General features: G+C 40.9%; 1 protein-coding gene across 10 annotated transcripts in view; it reads right to left on the reverse strand.

The window, feature by feature from the left end:
* Positions 1-1,069: 1,069 nt before the first annotated feature.
* Positions 1,070-21,400, reverse strand: part of LOC125461148 (protein shisa-like-1) — a 149,859-nt gene continuing 129,528 nt past the window's right edge. For 9 of the 10 annotated variants that reach the window (XM_048549605.1, XM_059652360.1, XM_059652364.1 and 6 more), the window contains 3 exons: positions 17,708-17,889; positions 16,185-16,398; positions 12,580-12,967 (listed from right to left, as the gene is read on the reverse strand). In XM_048549605.1, the coding sequence (XP_048405562.1) occupies positions 12,580-12,967; positions 16,185-16,398; positions 17,708-17,774 (669 nt within the window). In that variant the 5' untranslated portion in view covers positions 17,775-17,889. Of the gene's footprint in view, positions 4,368-12,579; positions 12,968-16,184; positions 16,399-17,707; positions 17,890-21,400 lie in introns of those variants that run through there. The other variant, XM_059652367.1, reaches the window with a different exon arrangement.

Consider the following 21,400-nt stretch of genomic DNA (forward strand, 5'->3'; position numbering starts at 1 on the left):
GTCAGGTCTAGGCAGGAGATTCAGGGTTGCTGCCAACCAGTTGCCCGGGCCCAGGCTGCTGCCTGAGTGCCCATGGATCTCCTGCACAAAGGGGCATGCAGGTTCTCCCAGCAGTTCCGCATCCTCAAAGGGGGTGCACCTCCTCAGGATGACACCATTCACCTTCCCACTACTGCCACCTTCCCACTACTGCCAGCTTGACAGCAGTTGCATCAGTTGGTCAGCAATTTGATGTCAGGTTAATGTCCTTTCAAGTTCGTCCAGTGCCCACTGAGGATGTTTTGTTTCAATACAGTAATCCACACCAACTGGAAAGAGGGCAACCAGTGGGCTAATGCCCTTCCTGAAGGTAGGCCTCTATAAGTTTGCATCACTATGAACTTCCCACCTACTATGTCTTTTTCTGCATGTGACTCCTGAATAAACTCATACAAATAAAATGGAAGGGGATTAGGTAAAGCTTTAGGGGCCTAAAATCCATAGTGTCCACATACTTTAATACATCATCTATTGGAATATAAATAATAAACCAAAATAGGCACCTGAATCTGGATAATAAATAACCTGGTTACTGGCACTGAAATAGCTAAACCAAATTTCAATATAAAATACTAAGAAGAATTTTACTTGATCCACTGTTTCTCTCACATTTTCTATTATAAATTGCTTATAATTAATACTGTAATGAAAACCCACTGAAGTGGAGAAGCTTTCATACAATTATTTTGTGGGTGAGGCTGTAAGAACAAGAGAAAGAGAATGACTAGTTTCTTCTTGCAACTGAGGACAAACATATGAAGGGAGAGCAGGTTCCAAAAAGACACAGTAGAAGAAGGGATAATTCAACAAGTGATGTTGAGCGATGATAGCTCTGGGTTTTGTAGCTCTATACATTACAGGAGGTAGGAGTCATTAAGGACCTGGGGAAAAAGTACAGGTACCTAACTGTCTAAAAGTCCTGGGGATATATTAAGTTGGAACTGATGTACAATACATAATGCAGAATGTGTCCATGAAAATTGTAAACATTCAAAATAATCAAGGGAAAGAAAACAAACGAATAGCCTTTTGATTCCTTTAATGGTTAAAATCGTTCAGTTGACAGGTATGAATGCAATGGGAATAGAGACAAAAGTTCTCCAGGTTTACAATATCTTGTCACTTTAATGGATATATTCACTTAACTTGTGTTTATTTAAGCAGTCTATCACAAAAACAGATTGTCAGTGTACAATGTTTCTGTTTCCCATTAAAACTGTGAGTTTGACAAACGCAAACACATACACATTGAAATAAATAATCTAATTCAAGACATTTGTGTCTTGGCACTGTTATGTCCCATGTTGTTACACTTCATGACATTTGTATACATCAGATACAATATAATATATTTGGACATAGAACCCAGTTCATACGCCTAACACTGTACTGTTACTGAGTATCTGTACATTCATGGTCAACCGACCACAATACTTAGTGAAAGCTACACAGTGTTCTCCACAGCATGGTATTGTATATCTGGTGTGTACTGCTTAAAGATCAGACTACTTCACAAACACTGAGCATGACATGACAGATGTGAGACACTGTCTAATCATTTCTCAACTGTTCCTGCTTAAAGGCAGTGCAAAGTTAATTTCAGTCCTTCCCTATAAAATTTCAAGGTAACCATACAGAATGCAGGGATGGCACTCCCATGGTTAATATTTTACATCTGAAGGCATTCCATCACACCACTTCACGCTTGAACAGCAATACAATGATTGCACTACCAAGATTCATGATCTAACAGGTTAGGGATAGCAAATAGATAAATGAATGACAATGATTGACAATTACTTGATGATAAATCAGTAAAGTTGATGCTGTGTTATGTTTGATTTCATTAAATACCAACTATGATGGTTGGTCATCTTTCAAATGTCAATGCACTCACTATGCATTAAAATACAAAAAATACAGATTTTGGGTGAGGACTAAAGCATCACATTTTGAAAGGACACAACCAAATGAGACTGTTTGAGGCAGGAACTCGATGCCCAACAATCAACATCATTCTGTTTTCCTCAGTTGCTAGTCCAGGATGTAGCAGAGAAATGTTGGTTCTGAATTGCGTGTCATTGATTCAGATGGTCTGATATTCTGAATCAGTTGATTCAGATATTGTGAGTGGCAGAAACATTGTTGTTTGGACAACATTGCTATAAATTGTACCCTTATTTTCTTCACTCTTCTTTCTTCCCACTTCTTTCATTTGGGCAAGGTTTTTTTTTAAACATTCCCTTCATTGCCATTTTCCACTATTTCTGTCCATCTAGCAGATAATATATTTTACATTAAAACACTTTGTGAGATGATCAATTCCTGTGTTTCCATCACCAAAGCCCTTAGACTCCCTGCAAATATTATCTTTTCTGTCAGCTCCACAACGAAATAATGTCCACTGCTTGTGACCGACTAATGGTCAACCCCTGATGCTGAACCAGTGAAAATGTTACCACACCTGAAAACCACAAAATGGTTGTTACACTCTTTCGCCCAATGTCTGTTTGTTTCAGATCTTCAGTGGTCGACTGATCATGTTCCATAATCATTACTGAAGATGACTGGTAAGTCACATTCACAGGAAGGAATGTGGGTGCTGCCAATTTCTCAGGGTTTGTGCTTCAGTCAACACACCTGCTGTTTCAGTCTATATGTGTAATAAACACTCATTCATCTGTATGAACCATGTGCTTCCCACCATCGAACAATGGACTGATTAAATTCAGGATTGTCTCATTCACTTTAACAGTGTTTTGGATTTGAAGGGCAATGTCATCAAAACATTTCATTTACACAATGTGTTGTTTTCCGAACTGGGTGTGGCAGTTAGTCCTTACTTCTTTCTTGTCAAGGTGGTGAATCTTATTTCTGTCTTATTCGCTGCCCAGTCACTGACTCACGTCAGCTGACTTAGACAGAAGCTTTTGTGTTAACAGTAGGTGCCTTGGCTACAGTATGTGACTTTCCAGTCTGCATGGAAATAAATGTCCATTACATGTACCACCAACAATAAACTCTATGTGTTTTAAGTTAAATATTGCTTTACCCAGGGGAATAGTGGTAATATAATAAACTAGGGACTTTAAGCTTTTGAGTTAATTCCTGCCTTAGGTTTTTATTAGAATTGCATTTGGATAAATGTATTTGTGGGGACCTGAGATGTAAAAATTGAGTCAGTGCTGGTTGAGTTTAACGTAAGGCATGAGTTCAGAGCTGTGATGAGAGATGGGGACAATGGTTATCTGGAGACATTTGACAAATTAGCTTTGGGGAGATAGAAAAATTAAGGTCTAGTAATTTGTCTTAAGCAGTGATGCAAAAGGAGGGATTATTGAAATAGCCACCTGTTACATTCAGCAGTTGGTGTTAATTCATTGAGTATTAAGCTCTAGGATTAATGGGCACCTGATCCAATGTCATCCATTTCCATCACCATCACCCAAGATGAGTACCTACCCCTTAACTTATAAGTAATAATTTCCACAATTATTGGACCCCTTTTAAATTTTGAATCAATATATTTGAATGGCAAATCCATCAAGCATGACGTAGTCACGATCATGTAGGAATATATTCTATAATTCAGCCATCATTCTAGGAATTCTGTAAAACAGAAACGGGGTATAATATGTCAGTCAAAACGCTCTTCCTGTCAGCTGACAGTGGGAACAATTCTTCTGGTCATATAGCATTGCCATGGTTCCACTCAGTGGAAGCAGTGTGAAGCTCATGAAAATGGAACTAAACGTAAAGCTGCAAATTAAAACATGCAAATTACAGATGACTAAAACAGAGATATTCCATACTGTGTTCCGAGGCTGAAGTCACTTTTTTGACATCAGAGAGTGAGAGGCAAACTGATGCAGACTTGAAGTTATGTGGGTCCCAAGAGAATATTTTACTCATCCATTGTACATTTCTCATGCACGAGAAATTTGGTAAAGAGCAGGTGTGTGTGCCCAGGGCATAGAAATATAACTCTGCACAGTCTTCAGGAACACTAATGACAGGGTAATGGTGAATATTTTGGAGTGCACACAGTTTTCTGTGTTTTTGTTCTACATGAAGACTATTGCTTACACGTCACATTCAGTTTGAGTAAACACGTTTCCCAATATTGCACTCGAATACCAGACACTCAATCACATGAGCTACTAGTTCAGCCCATTTTGGGAATATCTGTACAGTCAGGATCAAGATCAAGCACCATGTCCTCTATCAGCTACTTCACTCTACAGATGTGTCACTGAGATGATCCTCTTGCTGTATTTCAGTGGTTCCCTCTTCTTGTCTTCTCTCAATATCCAGGCACAATTCTGCATCTGCAAAAGACAAGTTGACTTCTCACAAAGTTGGTAAAAGAAACTGTTGTTGATTTCTTTGGTCTTGGGGAAGCAACATAATTTTCTATAAGGAGTCTTGATCCATATAAAGCAAACAAAAACCCTTCTCTGCCAATACTGGGGATATGTTAAATATGGAAATGTACCTCTCAATTTCTATCATTCTCCATGCTCAGATACTATTTGAATGACGGACATGTGCAGTTCTATGCAAATATTGCTTTGTGATTTCTGTACTATTGAAAAGTGGTGACATTTTGTAACAAAGAAAATGCTACTAGAGTTTAATTCTGTCCCTAGAATAATAATCAATCATTTGTTGGCATTGCCAATATTACGCAGATACTCTTTAAAGGCAAACAAAGGATTGAACAAATTTAAGAGGTAGTAGAGGCAGAATCTTTAAGGCAGGGGGAGAAAGATTCTTGATAAAGCGGAGTGCTGAAAGGTTATTAGGGGTTGACAGGAATTTAGAGTTGAGATTAAAATCGGAACAGCCATGATCTCATTGAATGGTGGAGCAGGCTCAAAGGATGTCGTGGCCTACTTTAGCTTCTAATTTGTATTTTTGTTTGAACAAGCTGATTAGATGGGGAGATTGAACTGCTGCTGCCTTGTTTGTTTAAATGATCGTTCTTCATGAAGTAACAGTGGTGCCTGGAGAAGTTTGGATGATGGACAGTTTGCCAGCGAGTCTCTTTTGCAACCCCTTGAAGTGTACAATATTGTTCTAACCTTCAGCTACTCACATTGGTCTTCATGTCAATGCTCTGAAATAATGTACAACATGTTATCTTTGTTTGTGTATCTGTCAGCCAGTTCACATATAAAGCAACACATTGAAATTTAAAATGTGCTTGGTAAATTGGTGCTAGGGTATTCTGAATGGCCCTTTTTATTAGCTTTTAAAAGATTAAATATTTAACAGAATACAAAAGTTACTATGCAATGTTTCTCCCCCGTTGAGTTATCATCTCTATTACATCATTACAAACAAACATATCGTGTTGGTAAATAATGCTCTGCGACTGTTTTTCAGTGCTTGTTTTGTCATTTAATTCCTTTCCTCTGGATCTGACTTTTTTAATGCTTTGAGTTTGTAACATAATTTGCAGTAAATTCCATTCCCTTCCAGCAAATAAAATTGACTTTAGCACTGAATATTATTGAACATGAAAATGCTGAGAATGAAATATCAGAAGATTGAGTAGTTTCAATCAGTATTTGAGTGTCATATCCTGAAGATTGATGATGTTGTAATGAAAGGTAAATGGAATAGCACTAGTGCTTTCAGCTCCATGAACTATCATTTCAAGAGCTGATTTTTAATGTGCTTCAGCAATAAATACAAACACTTGTTGGTTGTAGTAATGTGTATTGCCCTGACTGCTGCGTTTTGTAAGTTACAAGCAATAGTCTGCTTTTACAGATTGTCAATCAAATTAACCTTCCCAACTATCAGTGACAGTTCACCCAGGAAACTTTTAAAGAAATGCCTGCACACAACAGTTCTGAGTTATCACTCAGAAATCTATTGTACAAGTCAATGTGCGTATCAACCGCACTAGGTCCCAACATATCGATACATAACACCTCAGTCAGTCAGTCCTGTACAAACTTTTCTCACTCCTTCAATTTCTTTCTCCCTTGCATTTTATCTCTCATATGCTGCCTTTGACGTATGCAGTCAATCTGACTGACACACATTAACTCTTTTCTCACACTTTTTCTCTCTCATGTGCATGTTATCTCTCATCCAGTCTCTCACTCAAGGGCAAATTCATTCTTTCTCAGATAATGTGTTTCTATCTTATGCATGGATGCACAACCTTTCTCTCTATCTCATCACTCTTGTACATACCAGCTGGCCTTCCCTTACTAATTTAACCTCCCTGTGAAACAAAACACTGAAACCCCCACACCAGAAACCTTCGGAGTGGTCATTATGAACCTCCTTTTAGGCTAGCTATTCTTTAAATAAAATGTAAGAATGACAGCTACTAGGAGCTATCCTAATTGTAGAGATGTTATTATAGATGACATGCTATTTTGTGTTCCCATGGTCATATTTCAGGCCATAACAACGTCTGGCAGATTCATAAAGGTTGGGTATGGCCATGAGCAGCAGAAATAAGGAGCTAAGTTCAAAAATCCATATAGTTCCATACAGTGATAGGCCATGCAGTTCATAGGTAAAGACATTATGCATCAAACTGACTATCCATGAAAACTGTTATTGGTCTTGCTTATAGCTTTCTTTGTACTTTACAACACAGATCAGAGGAAAGGAAAATCTCTTTCTGGGATGCATGTTTCTTATTTTCTTTCTCACTCCCACCAGTGTACAATTATTTTTTACTTCATAGAATCCCCACAGAATGGAAGCAGGCTATTCAGCCCATACTAACCCTCCTAGGAGCATCTCACCCCCAGTCAAGCACCCTATCCCTGTAACCCTGCCTTTCCCATGGTTAACCTGCACATCCCTGGACACTATGTACATTCTGGAATGGCCAATCTACCTAACCTGCACATCTTTTGACTGATGGAGGAAACCGGAGCACCTGGAGGAAACCCATGCAGACACAGGGAGAATGTGCAAACTCCACACAGACAGTCACCCGAGGGTGGAATTGAGCCTGGGTCCCTGGTGCTGTGAGGCAGCAGTGCTGACCACTGAGACACCGTGCCGCCCCAACTTAGTCAACCTCATTTGTGGAATAAGCATTACATTTCTATTTTGAAAAGGGAGATCATGGTCCACATATGCCCATGAGCTTGGGAAAACTCAGCCTGTGTATTTTTCACATTTCAAAATGCACATTCAGTTCATGTGATTTTGCTCAGGACTTTTGTCTTTCACAAAAAGCTCAGGTTGCAGTAGAGATTGAGGAGTGTGACCCAGTTTAAATGTTCACCTCAGTTTTCCAATACAGCAGCACACCTTCCAGCAACATTTAAAGGACCCATAAACATCACCTCCCACTTCCTCCCTGCACTCTTCAAGCCATCCCATGCTCCATCAGATTCATCATGCCATCTTCACATTGCCCATGCATCCTCATAGCCACACGTCTCCCATGAACTATATCTGGTGCTCATGGGCCATGCCATGGCAACGAGAATTACTTTAAATTTATTTGAAGCAAAGTTAACCTCTAAAAATATAATAAACTCCAAATTCAAACACATTTTCATTGATACTGAAGGTAACAACTCCAATACAAAAAATTAAGTATTCCCTCAGGAAGCAAGAAAACTAATCAAAGGTATATCTGTCATTAGTGTATCTTTTAGTTTCAATCATTCTTGCTTCAACAATGTCCAAAGGTAAAACCACTAAAAGTCTTTGAAGCCCAGCCAAACATTTATAATCACTCCAGTTGTTGTAACAGATGTCCTTAGCTACACTGCAAGAAAATAACAGAACAAGAGTGGTGTCTCATTTATATTTCAAAATGAAATGCCTGTCAATCCATGAAGAGGTATGGGTCAGAGAATTTTTCCAACTCTCAAGATTGTTCTTTTTTTTAAACAGCTAGGTCTTAGCACATGACACGAAAACAGATATTGACAGGGCACCTTTGCTTTTTATTGCATAACATAATTTACACAATGATGGTCAATGTAAGAGTTAATTTATCTTGGCAGCTTTCAACACATTTTAATGTTGCCTGTGACAATGTTCCCAAATTCTCAGCAGTCCCACCTCATTGGTGATGAGCTTGCCAAGGAATTGCACTTTATGAAGTATTTCAAACCGCATTTCCAAAACCCACACCAGCAGACAAAAAAAATATGTTGGAGATATTACAATTTTGTTGACTGCTCATAATGGAGAACTGGACCTTGAAAGGGACACATGTGCATTTCATACCCAAAGTCTTCCTGACCCACAGAAAGGCCACGTGAAAATGATTCGGGGCAGGAAGGCCTTTTATTACTTTTCCAGCAAAAAAAACTACATTCTGAATTTCATCATCTGATTCATCCCTCCATTACTCCAATTGATTACAGACAAATTGTATAGATGAAAGGTAGATTGAATATAATACCTTACCTGTGCTTTTACCCTGCTTATACGGACACACTGCTGCTAAGTTACTCCTGTTCAGAGCAATGGACCTCAGCCTATTAGTGTTCCTCTGGCTTGTGCTTTGGTTAAGAGATCACATTTCCGATTGAAGTGGAGCCGTGTGTTTAATTTTAAATTAAATTTTACTCAATTTTTTGATGATAGTAAAACAGCAATTACTGCATTGAAGGTTTGTTCTGTGTTTTATGAATGCAATAAAAGTTTTTTTAAAATTGTGTATACCTTATAGTTTTCTAAGTAAAAGTGTACTTTACAGGGTCAAGGGTGAGATATGGTGCCAACCAGACACTAACATTTTCCCCATAAGCTCTCTCAAGTTCATTTTATCTATCTTTTAGCGAAGGTGACATGTGCAAACTACATGAGTGCGAACTGCAAATTCTTTTTTGGAATATATATTTTTGTTTTGTTTATTGGGAGCATACGCGTATAATTGAAACCAGGTTTATTTAATTTGTCTGCTTTCATTAAAATATGCAAACTCTGCTTGATTTATTCCTCAAGGCAGCGGGGTTCATTGGCTGTAAAATCGCTCCTTAACCGTGTTCCTGTGAGGCTGTGTTGTACAGAGTCTCTGTCAGAAATCTGCACTTTCAGAGAAAAAGGTGGATACCGACAGCAAGAGAATAGAAGCTGCAAAAAAGGCCTTTATCATGCTAACTTCTTTCCATCTGAACAAAGGCAGAATGTTTATAGACCACATTAAGAACATATGATTTAACTGGTCTATATCCCTGATTCATGCTAAATGCATATATTTTGGAAAAAGCCTGTTATGAATAAGTAAATACTTGGTATTAAGACCATTTCAAAGAGACTGTTGTTTCTGCAACAACTTGTTATCCCTAACATCCCCTCCATTTCCTTTGGTATCTTCCTATACAAGCACAAGAGGCGCAACATCTCCCCCCCTTAACAACCAAGTCTGAAACATTTATTCTAAATGAACATATGTTTAATTAAATTTAGTATATTGTATCTGCTGCCTATGAGGTAGTCTCCTCTACAACGGAGAGTACAAACACAGACTGCGGGAACACCCTGGCCACTAAAATGACCCTGAACTTCCAGTCAGCTATTATTTTTATTCTCCACCTCATGTGCACTCTTGCCTTTCTGTCCTTGGTCAGCAGCTACTCTTCTAACTGTGCATTTTAAAGCCTTCTCAACTGCATGTCCCACAATGTCGTATCAAAACCTCTGTCCCAGGTTTCTTACTGGGTTGTTTTTCCTCCCACTCTTGTTTCTTTGTTACTTCCTTTAGATCATGGAATCCCTACAGAGTGGGAACAGGCCATTCAGCACAAGTCCATACCAACTCTCCAAACAGCATCCCACCCAGACTCACCCTCTACCCTGTAACTCTGCATTTCCCATGGCCAGTCCACCTACCCTACACATCTTTGGATTGTGAGAGCACCTGGAGGAAACACACACAGAATGCAAAAACTCCACATGGAAAAATCACCTAAGGCTGGAGTCAAACCCAGGTCCCTGGCACTATTAGGCAGCAGTGCTAACCATTGAGCCACCATGTATTTGGTCTTGCAGTATGAAATATTTATTGTTTAATCCCACTATCAAATACATTTTATTCTTCTACAGACTGCCTCCTCCTTTACTATCTCAAAAACGATTCATAACTTTCTCACTTCTGATGGAAAGTCATTGACCTGAAAAGTGAACTTGATTTCTCTCTCTACCGCTGCTGTCATATCTCCTAAATATTTCTGCTAATTTCCAGTATACAACTTGTTTTACTGCTTAATTCACTGTCATTTATCTTCTAGGAATGCCCACCTCAAAGCAGTTTTTCTCTTCTCTTTGACAGAATTTCTGTTTGTTTTGACTTCATTGATTTCTCCTTCTCATGTTTGGTCAGAAATCTACCAACCTCAGTTTCACAGCGACGTCTCCTTCTTTAGCAAATGTATCTGACTCTGCTTTATTTCACAAGTCTTGTGACCAAAACTCCAGTTTGGATCCTCCCATCATTACACATACTTCCTAGACATTCAGAATTCCTTGAATTACTGTTCCTGCAGCCTCCTGGGATGCACTCTCAACATCATGCATAACCACATGTATGTTCTTGATCTCTGTCTCTCTTTGGCAGGTCCAACTCACTCTGTCCCAAAGCTGTCCCAGGCAAATGGGCAAGCGGTCATTCTGCCCCTAACCTGACCCCAAGGAAATGGTCCGGAAGGGGAACAATGGCAGCAAACTAGCATTCCACTTCATCCTCCACCGCATCCTACATTTTAGCAAAATTCTTTTTCTCTTATCAGGTGTGAGGCTTCAATAACTCATGGGTACAAACATTCTTCTGGATTCTTCTTGCCCTTCACTTTTCTCTTATCCCGTAATCTTTCCAAATCTCATACCAAGCCATATGCCCTCTGACCTTCACCTCTCTGATCCTAAAGGATCTGCCTTTAGCAAAGGCCTTAGTTTCATTCCCTTACACCCACCCCCTCCCAGGACTTGACCCTGAGCTCTTCTTTCAATGCCTTCATCTTCACACTTCCATGGCTAGGAATCCTTCCCCTAATACACAGGTCCTTTTACCCATTTCTAGTATTTTGCCCCCACCTGGATTGTTTAGCTCCCTCTGGCCTCTTAACTTCTCAGGCTGTTTTCACTGGGAACTCCCAGCATGGCAAACATGACCTCAACTTCTCTGCTAACCCCAACTTGCTCAAACTTGCTGTTGTCTATTCTCTCCGCTCCAATTCTAGCATTGTTACTGAATCTACTGTCACGTGTGGTACTCTGTATGGTGTCTGGTACGCCAGCCTCTATCTGAGGCCTCCTGCTTTTCACTGGGCCATGAACCCAGTGGAATGCTAGTTTGCTGCCATTGTTCCCCTTCCAGACCATTTCCTTGGGGTCAGGTTAGGGGCAGAATGACTGCTTGCCCATTTGCCTGGAGGTAGTCTCATTGTGGCAGACCTAGAGGCTTATGCTAGAGTACAGGAAACAGGAACAGGAATAGACCATTTGCCCCACTGCACCTGCTCCACCATTCAATTGGGTCGTAGCTCATCTGACACTCCTCATGTCCACTTTCCTGCCTTTTCCCTGTAACCTCTATTTTCCAGGCTGATTTGAAGCCACCTTTCTGTGTGGTCCCCACTAGAGAACGGCTGTGGCCACTTTTGTTATCAGAAGTGGCAAACACATTTTACAGGTTTGTCCCCCGTGCCTGCAATAGCAGCTGGCTGAACCTGTTATTGGTCTTCCCAAGCTTAGAGAGTCTGTCAAGGATGGTGGGTGTGTCCTCTAGTCATTATCTAATCAGTCTAAGTAAACTCAGTGTTAGATTCCTACTTGTGACATAGTGTGGCATTAGGCTGTGTGTTTGACTCTGCATCTGGATCTTGATCGAAAGAGGAAAATCTTTTCCAGCTGGAGTGCGAATGCCGTGTGGGAAAGATGGTACTTCAGGGAGTGGATCACGTCGTGAGTGCCGCACCAAACAGTGTTATTGGAAGGCATGTGCTCACAAGTTTTTGAACGCCTTGTGATTAAGAAGTGAGTCTGTCTCCAGGCAACATGGTAACTCCAGCTTGAGGCAGCCTAATGAGATATAAACTCTTTACTCAATGATCCTGAATTGTTTGAAAAGAGTCACTCAGCTTTAAAATCAAATCTGATCACAATCCCTGTCACCTTTGGCATGGACATATCCAAAATGATATTTTAGTGCTGTTCAAACAAAAGGTTCTCTTTTTCCCCAAATCCCTGCATTTATCTGGTTCACGAATATTCAGCTGCCTACCTAATTGTGTATGATTTAAAGTTGCTCCGTTTAAAACAAATCGATGCTTCATCGACTTAATTTGGTGCCAGATTAATGGATTATTTGCAGGTGATTTCCATCAAGATTTACATTGGGAGGTTTGATTTATTGCTGTTCATTTTTTAAAAGTAGGTACTCGAGGAAAGTTAGCTAAAAAATAGGGGAAGAGGAGCTGTCCTATCCTTCTAGGGAATGAAATTCACAATTTCCCCAAATCTTTAAGAATTTATAATATTAGCAGGACACTAGAAAAGGGTTGTTTGCCAAAAGTAAAACACAGAAACAATGTTTACTCACCATGCAGTTGAACTTTGAAAAGACATCAAGACCGGACTGGGTGCATCTGACTTCAACGTCTGCAAAGGCCATGGTGATGAAGCTGGAGCTTGAGACTTGGACTGGGCGTGGGCTGGGGCCGGGACCTGGACCTGGGCCGGGGCCGGGGCCGGGGCTGGAGTCTGGGCCTGGGCCTGGGCTGGAGTCTGGGCCTGGGCCTGGGCCTGTGAAGAACTGTTCCACTGGCCCTCATCCTGCTTCAGCCAACTGCCTCGGATTCCCCACTTAGACAAGTAAAATTGACAGATCTCATAATTCATGGCAGAGTAGTAGAGAAGGTCCAGTACAAGCAGGATTAGGACAAAAAATCCATAAATCCACACTCCAATCAGCGCACTGTAGTTACTGAAACAAAAATATAATCAAGTGAGGATGATGGTAACAATGTAATTTAAATGCAATGAAAATACCAGAAATATTCATGGTCTGAGCAAATTAGGTTGTGGTATACTGCATCCACTGTTCCCGTTGTGGCCTCCTCTACATCGGGGAAGCCAAGCGGAGGCTTGGGGACCGCTTTGCAGAACACCTATGCTCAGTTCCCAATAAACAACTGCACCTCCCAGTCGGCGACCATTTCAACTCCCCTTCCCATTTCTTAGACAACATATCCATCGTGGACCTCCTGCAGTGCCACAATGATGCCACCCGAAGGTTGAAGGGGAACGAAGGAATGGGAGGAGGAGTTGAAATGTTTCGTGACTGTTAGTGGCAGCTGTTTATTGTGATGTGTGCATAGGTGATCTGCAAAGCAGTCCCCGAACCTCCGCTTGGTTTCCCCGATGTAGAGGGGGCCACACCGGAAACAGCGGATGCAGTATACCACATTAGTAGAGGGGCCTGGGATGGGAGTGAGGGAGGAGGTGTGGGGGCAGGTGTAGCACTTCCTGCGGTTGCAGGGGAAAGTGCCGGACATGGGGGGGGCGCGGTGGTGTGGTGGAGGGGAGTGTGGAGCAGACAAGGGAGTCCCGGAGAGAATGGTCCCTCTGGAAAGCAGATAAGGGTGGGGAGGGAAAAATGTCTTTGATGGTGGGGTCGGATTGCAGATGGCGGAAGTGTCGGAGGATGATGCGTTGGATCCGGAGGCTGGTGGGGTGGTATGTGAAGGTGCGGGGGATTCTGTGTTGGGGGCGGGGTGTGAGGGACGAGTTGTGGGAAATGCGGGAGACACAGTTGAGGTCATTCTCGACCATTGCAGGGGGCAAGTTGTGGTCCTTGAAAAATGAGGACATCTGAAATGTGCAAGAGTGAAATGCCTCATCCTGGGAGCAGATGCGGCGGAGGCAAAGGATTTGGGAATGGGGGATGGTATTTTTGTAGGAAGGTGGGTGGGAGGAGGTGTATTCTAGGTAGCTGTGGGAGTCGGTGGGCTTGAAATGGATATTGGTTTCTAGGTAGTTGCCCGAGATAGAGACAGAGAGGTCCAGGAAGGTGAGGGATGTGTTGGAGATGGTCCAGGTGAACTTGAGGTTGGGGTGGAAGATGTTGGTGAAGTGGATGAACTGTTCGAGCTCCTCATGGGAGCATGAGGCAGCGCCGATACAGTCATCAATGTAACGGAGGAAGAGGTGGGGTTTGGGGCCAGTACTGGTGTGGAAGCGGGATTGTTCCAGGTGAACTTAAGGTTGGGTGGATTTCCAGGTGAACTTACGGTTGGGGTGGATCACTGTTCAACCAAGCCAATGGAAAGATATTTCACAGAAATGCGACACTTTACCTTTTAATTCCAGAGCACTTGTAATTGACAACATTCTACAGTCAGGAGAGTGGTAAGTAAGAAACATGAAAACTCAGTGCCTGTCAGTCCTATTATCAACATTCAATTCAGTCACAGAGAGAGGTTATTTCATACCTTAGATGTCTGATCCCTGGCATGTTATTGTGCCCTTGTAGCTATATAGGCCTCAGAGAGGCATGAGGTGAGATTAGGCAAAAGGATCTTAAACTTAAAAACTGCTTTAAACTTCAGAACTGTCTTTAGGGAAAAAAAAATTATACACTATTATCGCCAAAAGAGGTCTTTAAACTTCAGAACTGTCTTTAGGAAAAAAAAATTATACAGTATTATCACAAAAAGAGGTCTTTAAACACCATTTAAAGTTCCAAATTACTTCAACTTCATTTCAGTGAATACACATCATGATTTCCCAATTCATATTTTTGAGGAAGTGAACGAATGAGCAAATCCATTGTCAGGCCACATAGCATTGCATTTGAACAACAAAACCTTAAAAAAGAAATTACAATTTGGTACATAACTCCAATGGCACACTTCTAAAATCCAGACAGGTAATCAATATCTTTATTATAATTCTAAAAATTATCATTTATTTTCTCTAGAACTTTGTTATGTGTTAAATAATGAAAATGGAAAACAGTAACTCAGATTCAACCCGAATTATCATCGGTGGAAAGATCTTTAGAGAGCAGGGAAGACAAAATAAACTTTACAGTGGACCTTAAGATGAATATATTTAGAATTTTAAACTTTTGAAACAATTTAGTTTTAAATGGGGAATAATTTGAATATAACATTGGTATCCTGTTACGTGTTTCTCTTACGCACTTCTATGTGTAAAAAAAGGTTAATACAATTACTATTACATACACTTAACTGGAGTTAATTCCCAATTTGTCAAAAGTTGGATCAATATTCTCTGCTGAAGATTGCAGCTCATGCTGGAATCTGGTTCCCCAGGCACCAGCAGTGTTATCCAACCACCCATTCTTCACATGTGTGTGTTAACTAATTCAATACTGAGGCAATTATCACAACAGAGTTGGTCTGCCTTTAATATAACATTACTTTCAAATAAGGAATATTCAATTGTGAATGGAAAAGATGGCTTTTTCCCCCCAATATTAACTGTTAAAATGCAAAAGTACCCTTTCTGGTACCAAACTGATATCAATAAAGACCAGGGATCAAATCTCTTAAATCAAATTTTTTGAAGAATGAAATAACAATGAAATCCAAATTTGAATTGCTGTTGTGGGGAGAGGTGTTTATTAGATTACACCTTTTAATAATGGCCTTTGTTCTTTTCCAAGCCCAGGCCAACCCAGATCACCACTAATGGAGATAGTGGGAACTGCCGATGCTGGAGAATCTGAGATAACAAGGTGTAGAGCTGGATGAACACAGTCGGCCAAGCAGCATCAGAGGAGCAGGAAAGCCAACGTTTCGGGTCTGGACCCTTCTTTAGAAACTAACTAGCTCCTTTTGACTCATACAGACAAAAAAGTTGCAGATGCTGGAATACAGGAAGACAAACAGGAGGCTGGAAGAACACAGCAGGCCAGGCAACATCTGGAGGAATATACCCAAAACATTGGCTGGTCATTTCCTCCAGATGTTGCCAGATTTGCTGTGTTCGTCCAGCCCCTGTTTGTCTCCTTTTGACTCATGTTTTGCAGCTGCATTGACTTTCCACACATATCCCATGTTTTGTACTTCATCTCCTACATGTAACCAAAAAATGTATGGTTCTTTCTCTAATATTTCATGCATTTTAATCAGAATCTAATCAAGCCTGCTGAATGCAGGAGCTGCGATACGTACTTGTGCATGTAGCCCTCTGCCTGTCCCGTCATGTTCAGCTGCATAACTGCCTGAAATTCGGTCTCATTGCAGCAGTACTTAAAGGTTGTGCTGTTGTGATGACAACACAACATGTAACTTTTGCTGTCTGAAAGACGAGGACAATGAAAGCCAAAGTGGTAGCGCCCTTTGACATCTGCGTAAGGCTCACAAACACGGAAATGTGCTGAGGTTACTGTTTAAAGAAAGCAAAAAAAAAATCTGAATGGAGTTAGGTGCCTGTTAAGGTGATACTAAATTCTCAAAAAACATTTTGTGGCTATTATTCAACTTGACTTTCTACAACACCTTTGCTATGAAACTATTTCCTTTTGATCACTGGGACAATAGTAAATTGTTTATCATATTCAGGCCTGTGAGGGCCTGCTTTGTTGTCACCTACTTACCCACTGACCTACATATTTATTCCTTTGCTTTCTGTCATCTCCAGCAGCACAACATAATCCTCTCACCTCCACAATTCAGAAATTATTCGCTTAATGATAGACTTGTTCTTTCTTCCATCAATCACCTCAACACTAGCTGTCCCTCACTGCCATATTACAGACATTAATATGTGCAACATCTGTTCATTCCTGCACAATTATATAGGGACAGTTGGTCCAAGCTCTTCCTCAAGGTGAGACAATGATTTAAATGCACTTCCTCAGATCAGACATCATCACTGCTTCATGCTGCTGACTTCATGAAAGCTAAATGATTTGAGCAACATTATTAATAATCTGTTGTTAAAAAAAAGGCTGGGGAACTATTTTCAGCAGTTTGCCAAGGTATTAGCAATAGCCAAATGGAGCCTTGAACTTGATTGGTCAGCCTAACCTGTGTCTAGCGCAAAAAATCACCTTAATAAAGGAAGAGTAACCTATGTTGGGAATGGTATCCTATCAGCTCATTCTAATCTGATTTTGACTTAAAATACTTACTCACACATATTAAAGGCTCTAAAGCATTATGGCTGAAGGGATGTGATGGCAACTTTCCAACTGCAGTTAGAGGGTTTCTGTCCCCCTCTGCACTTCCTTCACTTGGACCTTCAGTGATCCTTGGTGACCTTCTCTTCCTCAATGTGGAGCAAAGGACAGTCCTCCACCTCTCCAGAAATGCAGACATTAGTTTGTCCTCCAGCCCAGGGTATAATGCTCTTGGGATGTCGGATTTTCTATGTTGGGTGCCTTTTTTTAGCAATAGCTTGTTAATACCATTTTTAAAAAATCCTTAATATGCTATTGTCCTCAAATGGAGTTAATACTTAAATATCACAACCTATTCCCTCATCCATCCACCACCCCGTATGCCCAACAATTAAAAATTAGGTTAACCCTTTCTTGGTTGATTATGGAATTTGGAAGATTTTGCAAATGTGATAATTTATTGTTCTATTGAAGCTCCCTCCTCTCTCTCTTCCACCTGTCCTTCCATTTGATGACTCATTTCAACCTTTATAAAAATCACCACGTGTTCATGAATCACATTAAGCTCCCTACCTGCTGTTGTAAGCAACAGAAAGACGACTGTTGCCACGGTGATGGACTGCAGGCACAAGCTGATCATTTTTCACTTTGCTTTCATATGACTGTAGCTACGGATTTATCCCCTTAACAGAATCTGCCAACATGGTCAGCCATCACTCTTGTTGCAGTTCATCAAGCATTACCAAGGGACAGGACTACAAAAAAGAAAATTCCATGTTATGATCTATTGATAATATCACAATTAAACATTGAAACTGAAAATTGAAGTTTATCTCAAGAAATAAAAACATACGAGGATATTAAAAACTCTCAGTGGATCAGGCAGCAGCTGCAGAGAGAGAGGAATTGCTTGTTTAAGCCTTTGATTGCTTTAACCCGTTTGTGGCAGTACTAAATGTACCAAATACTTATTACACCACAAATTGGGAAAAGAAAATCTGTTTAGCTATTTCAAACTTTTCAAAATAGCAAGGGAATCTATCACAGTCGTGCAGAAACAAATGTTTTCAGTGGACACTGAATTACAGATTGGACCAAGAGGTTGTCGGATTCATAAATGAGAACACCTCCAATCCTGAGAATGGCTCAGAATAGGAACTGAATTCATGAAGTGCTGCTGTCTGTCAAAATTCAGAACTTGATGTTAGGCATCACTCAGTTGTGGCACTTTTCCCCTGAAATAGAAATTTTGTGTGTGTGTGTGTGTGTGTGTGTGTGTGTGTGTGTGTTTGTTCATTCAGAGATTTGAACATAAAGCATAGCTGCCAAATCACTGCAATACTGAGGGAGTTCTGTGTGCAGTAAAGAGTTAACTACACCTTTACTTTAACATTAGTTATCGAGCACATGTGTAAGGAACTGTGGCAGGCTGACGTAAGATCACATGCAACTGGAATCTTTTGTTGTTCATTGACATGGGAGCGGATTTGCCTTAAGCAATAACACAGATGTCATCTCACTGCATGCAGTCTGTTGGAGGGCCATTCTTTGGCATCTCAGATGGACATAAAATACTCCATTGCAATATTTTGAAGAAGAACAGGGAATCCTGATCAATACTTATCCTTTAATCACATTGTGAAAACAAATTATCAGGTCATAATCTTATTGTTGTCAAAGGGACTGGGCTGTGTGCAAATTTGCTGCCAGATTTCCTTCAATATGACAATGACATAGTTCAAATTAATTTGATTGTCAGTAAGTGCGTTAGAATCTCCTAAGGTCAGACACGCTGTAATACAAATGCAAGTCTATTTGCTTTGATACGGAAACTTCTTTAAAGTATACAGTGTACACACTTGCATAGCAAAAAATGTTCTTTTTCATCTGTTTGCGGGATGTGGATATTGCAGGCAGGATTAGCCTTTAGTGCCCATCCCTAATTGCTAATGGGAAGGTGGTGCTGATTTGCCTTCCCTAGTCAGTACAGTCCTTGGCATATGGGAGACCTGTAGTATCATTAATTAGTGAGTTCCAGGATGTTAGCCCAGCACCAATGAAGGAATGGTAATATATTTCCAAATTCAGGATGGTCCATGACTTGTGGGGAAGTTGCATTTGGTGGTGTTCACATGCATCTGCTGCCTTTGTTCCTCTAGAACATAGAACAAAGAACAGTACTGCACAGTACAGGCCCTTTGGCCCACAATGTTGTGCCAAACTTTTACCCTAATCCTAAGGTCTATCTAACCTCCAGCCTTACGTTATACTAACATCCATATGCCTATCTAATAACCACTTGAATACCCCTAATGAGGCACCTCCACTGCCCTCTTCGGCAATGCATTCCATGCCTCTACCACTCTCTGAGTAAAGAACCTAACTCAGACGTCTCCCCGATATCTACCTCTACTCACTTTAAAACAATACCCCCTCATAATAGCTATCCTAGGAAAAAGTCTCTGGCTGTCCACTCTATTTGTACCTCTGATCATTTTGTACACCTCTATCAAGTCACCTCTCTTCCTTCATTGCTCTAAAGAGAAAAGTCCTCAATCTCTCAACCTTTCCTTGTAAGACCTTCCCTCCAATCCAGGCAACATCCTGCTGAATCTCCTCTGCACCTTTTCCAACATTTCTACGTCTTTCCTGTAATGAGGCGACCAGAACTGGACACAATACTCCAGATGTGGTCGAACCAGGCTTTTGAATAGCTGGAGAATAACTTCACAGCTCTTGAACTCAATCCCTCTATTAATGAAAGCTAAAACACCATACGCCTTTTAAACAACTCTACCCACCTGGGTGGCAGCTTTCGGGGAACTGTGGACATGAACCCCAAGATCCCTCTGCTCCTCCACACTGCCAAGAATCTTTCCATTAACCCTGTATTCTGTTTTCAAGTTTGACCTTCCAAAATTTATCACCTCACACTTTTCAGGGTTCAACTCCATCTGCCACTTCTCAGCCCAGCTCTGCATCCTATCAATGTCCCTTTGTAACCTAGAACAGCCCCCTGCACATTCCAAAACTCAACCCACCTTCGTATCATCCTTGAATTTACTAATCCACCCTTCCATTCCTACATCCAAATCATTTACAAAAACCACAAATAGAAGAGGACCCAGAACAGATCCTTGTGGTACACCACTCGCAACTGTGCACCATATTGAATATTTTTCATCCACTACCACCTTTGTCTTCAAAGGGTCAGCCAATTTTGAATCCAATCTGCCACATTTCCCCCATCCAATGCCTCCTTACTGTCTGCATGAGCCCACCATGGGGAACCTTATCCAACACCTTACTTCAATCCATGTATACCACATCCACTGCTCTACCTTCATCCACGTGTTTGGTCACCTCTTCAAAGAACTCAATAAGGCTTGTGAGGCACGATCTACCCCTCACAAATCTATGGGTGGTTCAGATGATCTTGTTGACAGATCCTTGGTGTGTTACTACAGTGTATTTTGTAGGTGGCACATACTGCTGCTACTGTCCATCAGCGGTGGACAGAGTGAATGTTGAAGGTGGAGGATAGGCTACTTTGCCCTGGAGGGTGTCAAACCTCTTGAAGGATTTTGGAGCCTCAATCAACCAGGCAAACGGAAAGAATTCCATCACCCTCTACTTGTGCCTTGTAAATGGGGGACAGGCACTGGAAGACAAGGTGTGAGTTGCTCACTAAAGGATTCCTAGCCCGTGGCCTACTGTTGTAGCTACAATATTTATATTCGTCTCCCAATTCAGTTTTTGGTCAAATGTAACACCCAGGACATTGACAATGGAGAAATTTAACAAAAGTAATGTCATTGAATGTAAATGGATATTGCTTAGATTCTCTCTTGATTATGATGGTCATTTCCTGGCCACAGTGTGGCACAAATGCTTTTATCTACTTAACAGCCCGAGCCTGGATACTGTCCAGTTCTTTTGCTGTATTTGGATACCAACTGCTTTAGTAATCTTAGAAGAAGTGGATGATGTTGAACAATGAGCAGTTATTTGCAAACATTCCCTTCTGACATTATGATTGAGGGAAAATGGTTGGGTGTAGGAAACTATCCTGAGGAACTCGTGCAGAAATGTGCTTGGTGTGCTGAGATGATTGATCTCAGCCATGCAACTGTCTTCCTTTGTGCCAGGTATGAAATAGATTTCTTTGCTATAAACTGATTTCTTGGCTTGATGGTAATTATCAAGTGGGTGATATGCAAGACCAGGCTAAAGTTTGGGTTGTTGATGTTCCAGAGATACCCTCTT

Source organism: Stegostoma tigrinum, chromosome 18, assembly GCF_030684315.1.
Source record: "Stegostoma tigrinum isolate sSteTig4 chromosome 18, sSteTig4.hap1, whole genome shotgun sequence".
Classification (NCBI taxonomy): Eukaryota; Metazoa; Chordata; class Chondrichthyes; order Orectolobiformes; family Stegostomatidae; genus Stegostoma; species Stegostoma tigrinum.